Here is a 14847-nt window from a genome sequence, read left to right on the forward strand (position 1 = left end):
AATTTAATGAATTGTATTATTTATGCGTTATACTGTTTGGAATAGTTGTATTATTATTAATGCATTTAAGTACCTTATTATTGATTGTATGTTTTTATTATATTTTTTCCTACAAATTATGAAATTGAATAATAATTTTATTTATTTATTATTTGTTTTTTTGTATTATTTAATTATTTTAATTATAATTCTTTATTTTTCTACTTTTCTAATTAAGGCCAGCCAGTGAGCCACTTATTATTTAATTTGTTAACAATGTGCTTTAATTATTGCTCGTCAAGTTCAATATCTTGCTAACTTTACCAAACTACCGTTTTGTTGTTTATGGGTTACAATTTATAACTTGACGGTAAATAATAGAACAATTAAAATACACGTCAGAGATATGCTCTTGAGTTGTTGTATCGGTTATTTGTCTTTAGTCTTTGCAGGGACTAAACTGTATCAGATCATCCGATTTCCAATGGTTAAAGTGGTTAAAGTATTCAGAATCTTCACTTGAGTTAGAGTGATTATACCACACTGTAAAAATACTCAATTTGCATCGAGAATGGATTAAAAGTATTTAACGATGATCAGGAAAATGTATTGTAAGAAGAAGATCCCTGCAGAATGTGATAACATTTTGAGCTGGAGAACACCAACTTACTGGTTGAACTGGGCAGCTTCCAGTGTGAAGCAGGAACCCTGTGCAAATCATCCACCAGGGAGAGCTGTTGTTTCCTGTAGGGCAGCTCAATTACATTCAGCATCAGTGAGGATCATTACATTACGGCCCAATCCCAAACCACTCCAACACACGAACGCGCACATGACCAATGAGGCACGAGATAAATTTGTGCCCCGATGGAAGGCTGACAGGCAGGTAGGCCATCCAGTTACCGGCCGGCTCAGATGATTGGTCATGCTTTTTACAGCGCCACGGCTTCCACAGAGGACATATTTGTAATATTTATTGTCAAAGCATTTCATGTATTCATTGCTATCGGGATGTTAAGAGCATTCCATGGAATATAACAAGTGTTTCTGAAGTGGATTACCTGCCCTACCTTTAAGCTTTGCACTTCCACTCAAATTAACTTCTGCTCCACACTCCCTTCCTGTCAGGTGAAAAACAAGTATGTTTGTGGTAGGCTAAATATAGTCTTCTCTTGGATCAGCTGGAAAATGCATTGCCACGAAGTTGAAAGAGGCTGAGAAACTCTTGAAAAATGACTCGTTAGAGATACGTGGGTCTCACTGGACAAAGATACAACATTTGATAACTTTATAGAATGTGGTGCAAGCTGTAGATTAATTGACCCACAGCAGATAAATACATTTTAAATGGTGCAGAGCTTTGAAGGTATTAACTGAAACATTTATTGTTCTGTCTGATGTGACAAATATCCCACTCTGTTGTTGTTTTTAAAATGAAATTACTTTTGGTTTTAACATCTTTTGAAACGACAACAACCTATCACGTTTTTTTTTTACAAAAATACTAGAATAAATCCAATGAATAAACAATTACTTAAAACGTTTCTGTCTACAAACACATATTTTTGTAACAACAGCCCCCCACCCATCCTCGTCGAAGGTGACAGACTAAACATTTCAGTCACAGATCCTCAAAGTTAAAGACGTGACACAAAACTAACCTGAATCAGCTCGTTGATGACAAACTGAAACTACGTCTGAACATCGATATTTACAGATCAGAAACGGATTATTGATCACCTTACAAACACGTCTTCTTCTAAACAACAACTGCAGAGCAGAGTTCATGTCTATAGTAAAAATAAAGAAACTTGAGTCCGTGTGAAGCTGCACCGCCGCTCAGTACACAAAACAACACAGCGGAAACATTTCTGCTTCCTGGATTCTAAAAACCGGCAGGTGAACTCCTGACGGGAACCAATCGAAACAAGTTTTTAAAATGTATTTTCGTTCTTTCGGAAGAACCAGAACTCTCGTTGAGACATTCGTGACAGGAAGTGGTTGTGTGTGGGCCTCAGAGCGACGTCTCCAGGCTGTGCAGCGGGCTCCCCGGACACGGAGGTAACCCGGCCGAGTTGAGCGCTGCCAGGCCGGGAAGAGGGATCCTGCGCTCCGTCGCGTTGTTGTTCTGGTTGGGCGAAGTCGGGAGCGTTGGCCGGGGCGACGGCTCGGTCTCTCGTCGCGGTAGGAGGAACGGTGGAGTTTCGTTTGGTCGGGGGTTCGTCCTCACAATCGGCCTCATCGATCAGGGGGATCTGAGGCATCGAATCTTGGATATGGAACTCCGGGTTGGTCATGAAGCTGTGGATGGAGTTGCGAGACTCGACTGTTTCGAGTCCTTCGTACGGAGATAAGGTGTCTCTGAAGGCGTTCACTACACGGATCTGAAAAACACAAAGGAAACTGTTAGAAAAATCTCACTCGTCACCGGCTTGAGCTTCAACATCAGGATCCACGTATTCATGTATCTCCAGAATGGAAGGAGTCATCACACACAGAGCATCGTAGTTTGTCCTGAGCAGTGTCCTTCACATGCTGATATCAAGAGAGGGAGTCACACAGTCACAAGATGGAGGAGTAGAAAGCAGTACTCAATGTTTACTTCAGATTAGCTCCACGTCAGAAATGAGCATGCTTGATGTCTCTCTCCATAGAGGCTGAATCATCATGTTGATCACATAGCTATGCCTCAACCAGTCCTGATGCTCTTCCAGGTCATCACACATCCTGTCATGTTCACAGCTACAGTTGATACCTTTGTTATCATGTTACTCTTAGATTGGAAGAGTATATTCAGTATTTTCCCAACAAAACAGTCAGCAGAAGCCATTACAAGAAAAATATGTTGTTGTCAAGTCCCCAGGAAGTGCGCCGGCAAATGTTCGTAGTGGCCACACGGTGGTACTACACCTATGTTCTAGTCAGTGACATAATTGCGTTCGAAAAACACAGTTTTCCATTCACTTACATCGGGAAAGAGATGTCTTACGAACACTTCTATAGCCCTAATTTGAAACATTAGGGTCTAAAGGTTGCATAATGCGCTAAATACCTAAGCCAGAGTTATTTTCCCTTCATTCATTTGACAGAAAACTAAATTAAATAATCACCCATAGTCTATGGGCCCAAGCCCCTGGGTACTTCTTTAATATACAGTCAGGGCCGTCCCTCCTTACAGGCCGATCATGCAGACTGCGTGGGGCCTCACCTTGCGGAGGGGGCCTCACCTTGCGGAGGGGGCCTTAACTGAGCCGAAAATGCGGCGCACCATGAGCTTATGCGGCACAGTTGGTGTGGCGCGGCACGATTTTCCACTAGCACCCTCCCCCCAAGTCGACGCTCGCGAAACAGAGGGCCTCATCATATAACTTTGCGTGGCGCCTCATGTTGGCCAGGGACGGCCTTGTCTACAGTCAGCTGCATCAAGTTCTCTTCTGCAAGAGTAGTACATTCAGGAACACTAAATGAAGGAGTTACATTGTCTTTCAGGTCTTCTGTTGATTCCAAATATGGAACTGCCCCTCCCTACCTCAAGGAACTCCTCACCCCCATACCTCCTTGCGGACCACCCGCTCCAGCAACTCCAACTTCCTCAAACCCCCCAGGACTAAGCTCCGTACGGGAGACCGGGCCTTCTGCTCGGCTGCCCCCAGCCTGTGGAATGCTCTCCCCGACCACATGAGACACCACACACCGTGGAGGCTTTTAAAAAGGCCTCAAAACCCATCTCTTCAAAAGAGCCTTTGCCTAGACCTTTTTATCACCCTTTTATTTATTTTTAATTTTTGTATTGCTTTTTATTAATTCTACCGTGTTGTGTAATGTTTATTTACTGTTCATGCTCACTGCTTGTAGCACTTCGGGATTTGAAATCAAATATGAAGTGCTTTATAAATGGAACCCATTATTATTATTATTATTATTATTATTATTATTATTATTATTATTAAAAAAAATGAAATAAATTCTCCTAGCTGTTTTCTGAATAATCAGCCACATATAAAATGAGCAAGTCCTCCACCAACTTCTATTTTTCCACATCTGGTAATCCCGACCACCTAAACTGAGAGTCCACGATACAAACTAAAGTTGGAACTATTGAGGAAGAAGGTTAAGTTATCCATGTATAACATCTGTACATATCTAACACATACAAGTTGTGAAAATTGCAGTTAACATCTTCTCTGAATCAGAATTATCCTTCTAATAATAATAATATAAAAATAAACTTTATTTGTATAGCACCTTTCATGCACAAAGCAGCCATATTAAAATAATATTGAATAATAATAAATTAAATACAGAACAAGATAAAACATCTACAGTCTAATGAAATCCCAATGAAATAAAGCTGCCAATAAATTAAAATAGGTTCAAATAAAACAATTAAAAGAATAAAATGTAAAATAAAAGCAATGCAAATGAAGATGAGTCCAGTACCTGTGTGGAGATGCGGTTGAGTCCTCGGCACCACAGCACCTGTCCCCTCTTCAGCTCCATCTCAGCGTGGTCGATCTCGTCCAGGTCGTCCATGTCCTCCAGCTCCTCCTCGGGGATCTCGTCCTGCTGAGTGCCGTGACCCGCCGTCTTCAGGAACTTCAGCCAGCTGGGGGAACACTGGACACCACCTGAGAGGAGGACACACACAAAACACACTGCAGTCAGACAACAGCAATTCCTGTGGGACCTCAGTATGTTGCCACCTGAGGGTGAGGTTATCTGCACCGTAACTTTTTATTCATGTATTTTATACCTGTGTTATTCTACACTGAACAAAAATATAAACGCAACACTTTTGTTTTTGCTCCCATTTTTCATGAGATGAACTCAAAGATCTAAAACATTTTCTAAACAAAATAACCATTTATCTCAAATATTGTTCAAAAATCTGAAAAAATCTGTGATAGTGAGCACTTCTTCTTTGCCGAGATAATCCATCCCACCTCACAGGTGTGGCATATCAAGATGCTGATTAGACAGCATGATTATTGCACAGGTGTGCCTTAGGCTGGCCCAATAAAAGGCCACTCTGAAACGTGCAGTTTTGCTTTATTGGGGGGGTCGGGGGGGGTCCGAAAACCAGGCAGTATCTGGTGTGAGGGGTAGGGGTAGGGTTAGGGTTAGGGTTAGGGGTAGGGTTAGGGTTAGGGTAATGTTGTGAATCGAGTGGCCTGTGTTCGTCATCCATTACATACGCCTGCCCATACCATAACCCCACCACCACCATGGGCCACTCGATTCACAACATTACCCTAACCCTACCCCTACCCCTAACCCTACCCCTACCCCTACCCCTAACCCCCACACCAGATACTGCCTGGTTTTCGGGCCCCCCCAGACCCCCCCAATAAAGCAAAACTGCACGTTTCAGAGTGGCCTTTTATTATGGCCAGCCTAAGGCACACCTGTGCAATAATCATGCTGTCTAATCAGCATCTTGATATGCCACACCTGTGAGGTGGGATGGATTATCTCGGCAAAGGAGAAGTGCTCACTATCACAGATTCTTTCAGATTTGTGAACAATATTTGAGATAAATGGTTATTTTGTTTAGAAAATGTTTTAGATCTTTGAGTTCATCTCATGAAAAATGGGAGCAAAAACAAAAGTGTTGTGTTTATATTTGTGTTCAGTGTATATTAGCTTGTCTTGTGTTTATTTGTCTCTTTGCCTTTTAATGACTCTTTTTAAATCCCATGTTTCTGCTGCACTATTTCTTAATGTTCTTAAAGGTCCCCTATTATACTGTTTTTCATCAATATATCACAGGTCTCAGATATATACAGAGCCTGTCTCTGATTGGCTCCAAACACCAAACAGATCATTCAGGTGATAAGGGGGGGTTACCTTGTTGCTGATTGGCTAATGGTTACACAAGCCAACACATCGTTATGACATCATAAAGTGGCCAAAATCTGATCGGCTCATTTTCAGACAGGTTTTTATAGAAATGGATCAAAAAGAGAGAGAATCTTTGTTCCTGTTACTTTCAGAGTCTCTTTCCACAGAGGGGACACATGTTGATGTAGAAGAGACGTGAAGAGAGGGGACACATGTTGATGTCGAAGAGACATAAAGAAGAGGGACACATGTTGATGTAGAAGAGACGTGAAGAAGAGGGGACACATGTTGATGTAGAAGAGACATGGAGAAGAGGGGACACATGTTGATGTAGAAGAGACATGAAGAAGAGGGGACACATGTTGATGTAGAAGAGACATGGAGAAGAGGGGACACATGTTGATGTAGAAGAGACATGAAGAAGAGGGGACACATGTTGATGTAGAAGAGACATGGAGAAGAGAGGGGACACATGTTGATGTAGAAGAAGAGACATGAAGAAGAGGGGACACATGTTGATGTAGAAGAGATATGAAGAAGAGGGGACACATGTTGATGTAGAAGAGACATGAAGAAGAGGGGACACATGTTGATGTAGAAGAGACATGAAGAAGTGGATTTTACATAACATGTAATGTTCTTAATGAAATGTGTGTAAAGCACTTTGAATTACCTTCTGTCGAAAGATGCTGTATAAACAAACGTGCCTTGCCTTACTCTCCCATCACTTCCTGTCTCATATCACATGAAAGTGCCTCACCTGTCCCCACACAGGCTGCCGATACCCAGGAAGACGCACCACAGCCACTGCTCCATGTTCAGAGACACACAGCTGAACGGTTTACCACCAAACTGGACGATTAGAATCTACAGGAGGAGAGAAAAACATCGTCATACAGAAGAGAATAGAAAATAAATCCTTTAATGTCATCGTACAAAAATATACAACAAGATTTTGGAGTCAAACCCTGAGTAACGACGGGAGACAAACATTAAAGGTCACATGTCATGCTTTTCCGGTTATCACCCGTCCCCTTGTGTGTTATGAAGGTCTTTCTGCATGTAAACGGTCTGCAGAGTCAAAACCCTCAAAGTACACCCTGTAGCGAGTAAAACTCTAACACAGAAAAGACCTCCCCAAAACGCCTCGTTGGAGATACGTCACTGTCCATTTGATTCTTCCGGGGACATCATGATGTCATGTGGTCCCCGGAACGAAATGGACCAATCCGTGGAGCCGTTACGTTAAGCCCCCGCTGATTGGTCCAAATTGACCAATCCACGGACTTCCTTACACACTCAGTGCAGGCAGCTCTGCTGATCTCTCCTCCCTGGCTGCAGGCTGATAACAGACAGTTGGGAGCGCGGCGTCATTCTCTCTGCAGACCCATTCTCACAGCGTTCATCAACCTTTTTCTTACTCAATATCAAGCCACACTTATTGTTTTTACTTCGGCTGTGACTTGTGTGTGCTCAGGGTGAGTTTGGCTGTGTTTCGCTGTGTATCGCTAAACAAGGAAATCACACCTCCATGGAGCTCAGCGCGATTCACAACGTCCCGACTGGTCCCGACCAATCGGAGAACACTGGGCTCACAGGGAGGGGGGGGGGGGGCAAGAGCTGCAACGAGCCGTTTAGTGGAGAGAGGGAATACACATACTATACAGAGATGCTGTGAGAAACCAATGTGAGTTTGGAAAATTGCACAGTATACATCTATTCTAGTAGACCTCAACAATGGAATTATGATCAGTGGAAATGGCCATGACCTTTAAAAACACCCTAGTAGGGCAGACGAACATACACACTTATCCAGTGGGGAATACATAGTTAATAACAATGGCATTAAAAGCTATAAAGTGCATTAAAAACATACATAAAATGCATATGGTAATTAAAAGGTATTGAACGTAGGACTGTTGGGCTAGCAGCCTGGTGGCTCAGGGGAAGATTTTGAGTCTGTTTGTCCGAGTTTCAAAGCCCCTGTATCAGTTTGTGGGAACAGTCTGTGACCTGGTGGAAGTTGTAGGTCAGTGAGAAACTCGATGATTCAGCCTACCCAGGGCTGGCCCTGAGCCTACCATAACAAGTGAGGCTGGCAACAACATGTCCTTGACCAAAACAATGTCCTGAATACTGAATCTGAATTCATACCATCGAATTGGAGCTACGGGGTATTCGGTGAAGTAAGACTGAAGCATTATTTATTGCACCAGTCAATCAAGTTGTTTTTCAGTGATTCGAATGTTATGTTAAAGGTCCCCTATTACACTGTTTTTCATCAACACATTACAGGTCTCAGATATATACAGAACATGTCTGATTGGTTGAAACACCAAACAGATCATTGCAGCATTACCCATAATCCTCTCTGTTTCAGCCCTGTTTCCAAAGTGCTGATTCTCTGTCTGTTACTTTAGATGAAAACAAGGAGCCCCTCCCCACGCCCCTCAGAGAGACATTTGGTTACAAAGAACTCAATGGAGCTCTAGAGGACATTCAGGTGATAAGGGGGGGGGGGGGGGGTACCTTGGTTGCATTGGCTAATGGTTACACAAGACAACACATCGTTATGATCATCAGTAAAGTGGCCAAAATCTGATCAGCTCATTTTCAGACAGGTTTTTATGGAAATGAATCAAAAAGAGAGAGAATCTTTGTTCCTGAGACTTTCAGAGTCTCTTTCCACAGAGGGGACACATGTTGATGTAGAAGAGAGACATGGAGAAGAGGGGACACATGTTGATGTAGAAGAGACATGGAGAAGAGGGGACACATGTTGATGTAGAAGAGACATGAAGAAGAGGGGACACATGTTGATGAAGAGACATGAAGAAGAGGGGACACATGTTGATGTAGAGTAGAAGAGACATGAAGAAGAGGGGACACATGTTGATGTAGAAGAGACGTGAAGAAGAGGGGACACATGTTGATGTAGAAGAGACATGAAGAAGAGGGGACACATGTTGATGTAGAAGAGACATGAAGAAGAGGGGACACATGTTGATGTAGAAGAGACATGAAGAAGAGGGGACATGATGTTGATGTAGAAGAGACATGAAGAAGAGGGGACACATGTTGATGCAGAAGAGACATGAAGAACAGGGGACACATGTTGATGTAGAAGAGACATGAAGAAGAGGGGACACATGTTGATGTAGAAGAGACATGAAGAAGAGGGGACACATGTTGATGTAGAAGAGACATGAAGAAGAGGGGACACATGTTGATGCAGAAGACAAGAGAAGAGACAGGGGACACATGTTGATGTAGAAGAGACATGAAGAAGAGGGGACACATGTTGATGTAGAAGAGACATGAAGAAGAGGGGACACTGTTGATGTAGAAGGACATGAAGAAGAGGGGACACATGTTGGCAGAAGAGACATGAAGACAGGGACACATGTTGATGTAGAAGAGACAAGAAGAAGAGGGGACACATGTTGATGTAGAAGAGACATGAAGAAGAGGGGACACATGTTGATGTAGAAGAGACATGAAGAAGAGGGGACACATGTTGATGCAGAAGAGACATGAAGAACAGGGGACACATGTTGATGTAGAAGAGACATGAAGAAGAGGGGACACGTGTTGATGTAGAAGAGACATGAAGAAGTGGAAATTGCATAATAGGTGACCTTTAAATGTCTATGTCCTTGTATTCATGTCTTAATATTTCCCCTTGAAGGAAGAAACATTTCCGACTTGATCTGACCTAACTTCGCTCCTTCCACCTTTGAATTCCATGCCGTCACAGTAACCCATCCTATACAACTAACCATTGTTGTCCTCTACCGTCCACCAGGCGGCTTGGGGGACTTCTTGGAGGAATTAGATCATCTCCTCTCACACATCCCTGAAACTGGCCCTCCCGCTGTACTTCTCGGAGACTTCAACCTCCAGACGGAGAAGATAGACGAACTAACATCTCTGTTAACCGCCTTTGCTTTCTCACTGTCTCCGTCCCCACCAACTCATAAAGCTGGCAATGTCCTCGATCTCATATTCTCAAGGAACTGCGCTACTTCTAACCGCTCCACACCTCCGATCACTTCTTAATTTCATTCTCTCTACCCCTTTCCAAACATAACAAACTAATCTCTACTCATCCTGCACCTGTCCGCCGTAACCTCCGTTCCCTCTCCCCTCTACCTTTGCCTCCTCGGTGCTCTCAGCCCTCCCTTCCTCTGACTCGTTCCAACTCCTGCCTCCAAACTCTGCTGCAGAAAACTCTCCTCTCTCTACTCTCTCATCTCTCGGACTCTCTCTGTCCTCTCACATCTCGGCAGGCTCGTCAGTCCCCTCCTGCTCCCTGGCTAAATGACGCACTGCGTGCTAATAGAACCGTCCTTAGGGCAGAGGAGGAAACGGTGGAAATCCAAACACCCTGACGACCTCCGAACCTATCAGGCTCTCCTCTCTCTTTCTCTGCTTCGATCTCTCAGGCAACAAGCACTTTTTCAAGATAAGATCCAATCTTCATATTCCAATCCCAAAAAAATATTTTCCATCTTCTCCTCCTCCTGGACCCCCCCCCAAGCCCCTCCCCTCCTCCCTTCTGTCAAGCGACTTTGTTAACGACTTTGAAAAAAAGGTTGATGATCTTCGCTCTTCTTTTTCTGACTCACCTCTACTCACCGCTGGGTCACCAGACCCTCCTTTCCCCCCACACACTGACCTCCTTTTCCCTCTTCTCCAAGTGAGGTTCTTACCCTCATTACCTCTGCCCGCCCCACCACCTGTCCTCTGGACCCTATCCCTTCAAACCTCCTTCAGACTATCGCTGATATTCTACCGTTTCTCACCCATTTCATCAACACTTCTCTAACTTCTGGTCACTTTCCAAACAGTCTCAAGGAGGCGAGAGTAAACCCTCTCCTAAAGAAACCCACTCTCAACCCGTCTGATGTTATAAACGACAGGCCTGTCTCTCTCCTCCGTTCCTGTCTAAAACACTTGAACGCGCTGTCTTTAAACAACTCTCCTGCTATCTCCATCAGAACAACCTTCTGATCCGCACCAGTCTGGTTTCAAGGCAGGTCACTCCACAGAAACTGCCCTCCTTGCTGTCACTGAGGAACTGCACACTGCTAAAGCAGCCTCCCTCTCCTCTGTCATCATCCTGTTGGACCTGTCTGCTGCATTCGACACGGTGAACCATCAGATCCTCCTTCACACTCTCCAAGAACTTGGAGTTTCAGGCTCTGCACTTTCCCTCCTCACCTCATACCTCAAAGACCGCACCTACAGGGTAACTTGGAGAGGGTCGGAGTCTGACCCTTGTCAATTAACTACAGGGGTCCCTCAGGGCTCTGTTCTTGGTCCCTTCTCTTCTCCTTGTACACAAACTCGCTCGGATCTGTCATTAGCCGCATGGTTTTTCATACCACTGCTACGCTGACGACACCCAATTAATTTGTCCTTTCCCCGCTCAGAGACCCAGGTCGTCGCACGCAACTCTGCTTGTTTAGCTGACATCTCTCAGTGGATGTCTGCTCACCACCTCAAGCTCAACCTTGACAAGACTGATCTGCTTTCCTTCCGGGAAAAGATTGTCCCCTCTCTTGACACAACAACATCGGCAACTCTGTTGTTTCCCCGACTCAGACCAAGGAATCTGGGTGTGATCCTAGATAACAACCTGTCCTTCACTGCAAACATCGCTGCTACAACCCGCTGCTGCAGATACACGCTTTACAACATCAGGAGGATGCGTCCCCATGACCCGAAAGCCACGCAGGTTCTGGTCCAGGCTCTCGTCACCTCACGCCTAGACTACTGCAACTCTCCTGGCTGGTCTCCCTGCATGTGCCATCCGACCTCTGCAGCTCATCCAGAATGCAGCGGCTCGTCTGGTCTTCAACCTTCCTACATGTTCCCACACACGACGCTCCTCCGCTCCCTCCACTGGCTTCCGGTAACTGCTAGAATCCACTTCAAGACAATGGTACTTGCGTACCATGCTGCGAATGGATCTGGCCTTCCTACATCCAGGACATGGTTAAACCGTACACCCCAGCACGTGCACTCCGCTCTGCATCAACAAAACAGCTCGCTGCACCCTCGCTGCGAGGGGGACCCAAGTTCCCATCAGCAGAAACACGTGGGTTTGCTATCCTGGCTCCAAGATGGTGGAATGAGCTCCCCATTGACATCAGGACAGCAGAAAGCTACACACCTTCCGGCGCAGACTGAAAACTCATCTCTTTCGACTCCACTTCGAGCGATAGAACTATTAACAAAGCACTTATATAATAAAGGGCTGGCTTACCTAAAGCCAGTTGAGTAGCACTTGAAATGTTTGGCTCTATGAAGCCTGATGTACTTTATGATTCTGTTGTCTTCAAGTTTGTATTTTGTTGATCGAACGCACTTATTGTAAGTCGCTTTGGATAAAAGCGTCAGCTAAATGCAATGTAATGTAATGTAATGACTATAAAGTATTATCGTATCGTAGGTATCGTAGCTCCGCCCCTCACAGCTCACCTGTAAGATGAAGGTTCCCAGGAGGATGGAGCAGAAGATGGGGTTTTGAAGACGCCGTCAAACACGTTCCTCTCCGTGGATCTTGCGGGCGTTGAGCTCGTTGAAGATCTGCATGAGGACAAACGTGTTGAAGACGATGGTGTAGTGCTCGGAGGGCGGCGCGTGGAGGGGGGCGTACCTGCCGCTGTCGATGTTGAACACGTTCTCACCTGAGAAAGAGAGGGTCGAGTTAACCCAGTTTCGTCCAGGTTTTTATACAAGAATCCATTTATTGTACACTGAAAGAAATGTGGACAGAGATTCAGAGATGGCAAAAGTACACATATCCTCTACTCAGCTAAAGTGTAAAGAAGTATGGGCTTTGAAATGTACTTAAAGGTGGGGTATGAAAGTTTGAGAAACCAGCTCGAGATCGCTAGAATTTGAAAAGACACGACGCAGAAAATCTGCCACTTCCTCACAGAGCCCTCCTCCAACACACACGAACGCCCACATGACCAATGAGGGCACGAGATGAGTGTGTGCACAGATGGAAGGCTGACAGGCAGGTAGGCCATCCAGTTACTTTAGCCGGGCCGGCTCAGAGGATTGGTCGTGCTTTTTACAGCGCCACGGCTTCCACAGATGAGATTATTTTATGGATTTTTGTCAAAGCACTTCAGATATTCATGCTATCGGGATGTTATGAGCATTCTCTCCACCTTTAAGTGAAAGTAAAGGCTTTGAAGTGTGCTTCAGTAAAAAGTACCCATAACTAGCAGCTGTTTTAAAGAGTACCTGACCTCCCTTTATATTAATAGAACAATAATGTCATTGTTAGCTAATGAATGTTTCCATGCTGAACAACGGCAACATGACAACGTTTCCATTGGTCCCTCTTCTTTAGAGAAGACCAGGAAGTGATGGATACACGGATCGTGTTCCAACCAATAGGCACGCAGTGACTCTAAAGAATAATGATCACGCACCACACACACATTCAGACTAAAGGAACCAGCTGTTTGGAGAATGAGAGAAGTAGAAAGTCGTCAGAAAAATAAGCAGTGGAGTAAAGTACTGAAACCAGAAAATGTACTTAAGTACAGTAACAAAGCATTTGTACTCCACTACTTCCACCTCTGGTGAGATTTACTGCATTCACTGACCCAAGAAGAGGAGGGTGAAGATGACAGTCAGCTGGTAGATGGCGTGTCCGAGGATGTTCTTCATCATGGTGCGGGAAATGAGCGGCTTGTTGCGTCCGTACGGGTCCCGGAGCAGCAGATCCTCGGTGGGCGGCTCGGTAGCCAGAGCGAGTGAGGCGAAGGTGTCCATGATGAGGTTCACCCACAACATCTGCACCGCCTTCAGAGGGGAGTCCTGGAGACACACATGGATATGATGTATGAGGGAAATAAAATTAAAGGTCCCCTATTATTCTGTGTTCTTCATCAATATATTATAGGTCTCAGATATATCCAGAGCCTGTCTCTGATTGGCTGAAACACCAAACAGATCATTGCAGCATTACCCATAATCCCCTCTGTTTCAGCCCTGTTTCCAAAGTGCTGATTCTCTGTCTGTTACTTTAGATGAAAACAAGGAGCCCCTCCCCACGCCCCTCTGAGAGACATTTGGTTACAAAGAACTCAATGGTGCTCTAGAGGAGATTCAGGTGATAAGGGGGGGGGGGTTACCCTGGTTGCTGATTGGCTAATGGTTAAACAAGACAACACATCGTTATGACATCATAAAGGGTTCAAAATCTGATCAGCTCATTTTCAGACAGGTTTTTATAGAAATGGATCAAAAAGAGAGAGAATCTTTGTTCCTGAAACTTTCAGAGTCTCTTTCCACAGAGGGGACACATGTTGATGTAGAAGAGGGGACACATGTTGATGTAGAAGAGGGGACACATGTTGATGTAGAAGAGACATGAAGAAGAGGGGACACATGTTGATAGAGACATGAAGAAGAGGGGACACATGTTGATGTAGAAGAGATGAAGAAGGGGACACATGTTGATGTAGAAGAGACATGAAGAAGAGGGGACACAAAAAGAATGGAGAAGAACACATGTTGATGTAGAAGAGACATGGACAAAGAGGGGACACATGTTGATGTAGAAGAGACATGGAGAAGAGGGGACACATGTTGATGTAGAAGAGACAAGAAGAGGGGACACTGTGATGAGTAGAAGAGACTGAGAAGAGGGGACACATGTTGATGTAGAAGAGACATGAAGACGAGGGGACACATGTTGATGTAGAAGAGACATGGAGAAGAGGGGACACATGTTGATGTAGAAGAGACATGAAGGAGGGGACACATGTTGATGTAGAAGAGACATGTAGAAGAGGGGACACATGTTGATGTAGAAGAGACATGAAGAAGAGGGGACACATGTTGATGTAGAAGAGACATGGAGAAGAGGGGACACATGTTGATGTAGAAGAGACATGAAGAAGAGGGGACACATGTTGATGTAGAAGAGACATGGAGAAGAGGGGACACATGTTGATGTAGAAGGACATGAGAAGAGGGGACACATGTTGAGAGAAG

The 14847-nt window shown here is 44.6% G+C and overlaps 1 protein-coding gene and 1 pseudogene across 1 annotated transcript in view; both read right to left on the bottom strand.

Annotated features, from left to right (window-relative positions):
• Positions 1-1287: 1287 nt before the first annotated feature.
• Positions 1288-7226, bottom strand: LOC139432870 (plasma membrane calcium-transporting ATPase 1-like; annotated as a pseudogene).
• Positions 6605-14847, bottom strand: part of LOC117448533 (plasma membrane calcium-transporting ATPase 1-like) — a 38246-nt gene continuing 30003 nt past the window's right edge. Inside the window, exons 14-16 of the mRNA XM_071203338.1 lie at positions 13452-13665; positions 12307-12515; positions 6605-6687 (exon numbers count right to left, since the gene is read on the bottom strand). Of these exons, the coding sequence (XP_071059439.1) occupies positions 12364-12515; positions 13452-13665 (366 nt within the window). The 3' untranslated portion in view covers positions 6605-6687; positions 12307-12363. The remainder of the gene's footprint in view (positions 6688-12306; positions 12516-13451; positions 13666-14847) is intronic.

Source organism: Pseudochaenichthys georgianus, chromosome 6 (genome assembly GCF_902827115.2).
Source record: "Pseudochaenichthys georgianus chromosome 6, fPseGeo1.2, whole genome shotgun sequence".
In the NCBI taxonomy this organism is placed as follows: Eukaryota; Metazoa; Chordata; class Actinopteri; order Perciformes; family Channichthyidae; genus Pseudochaenichthys; species Pseudochaenichthys georgianus.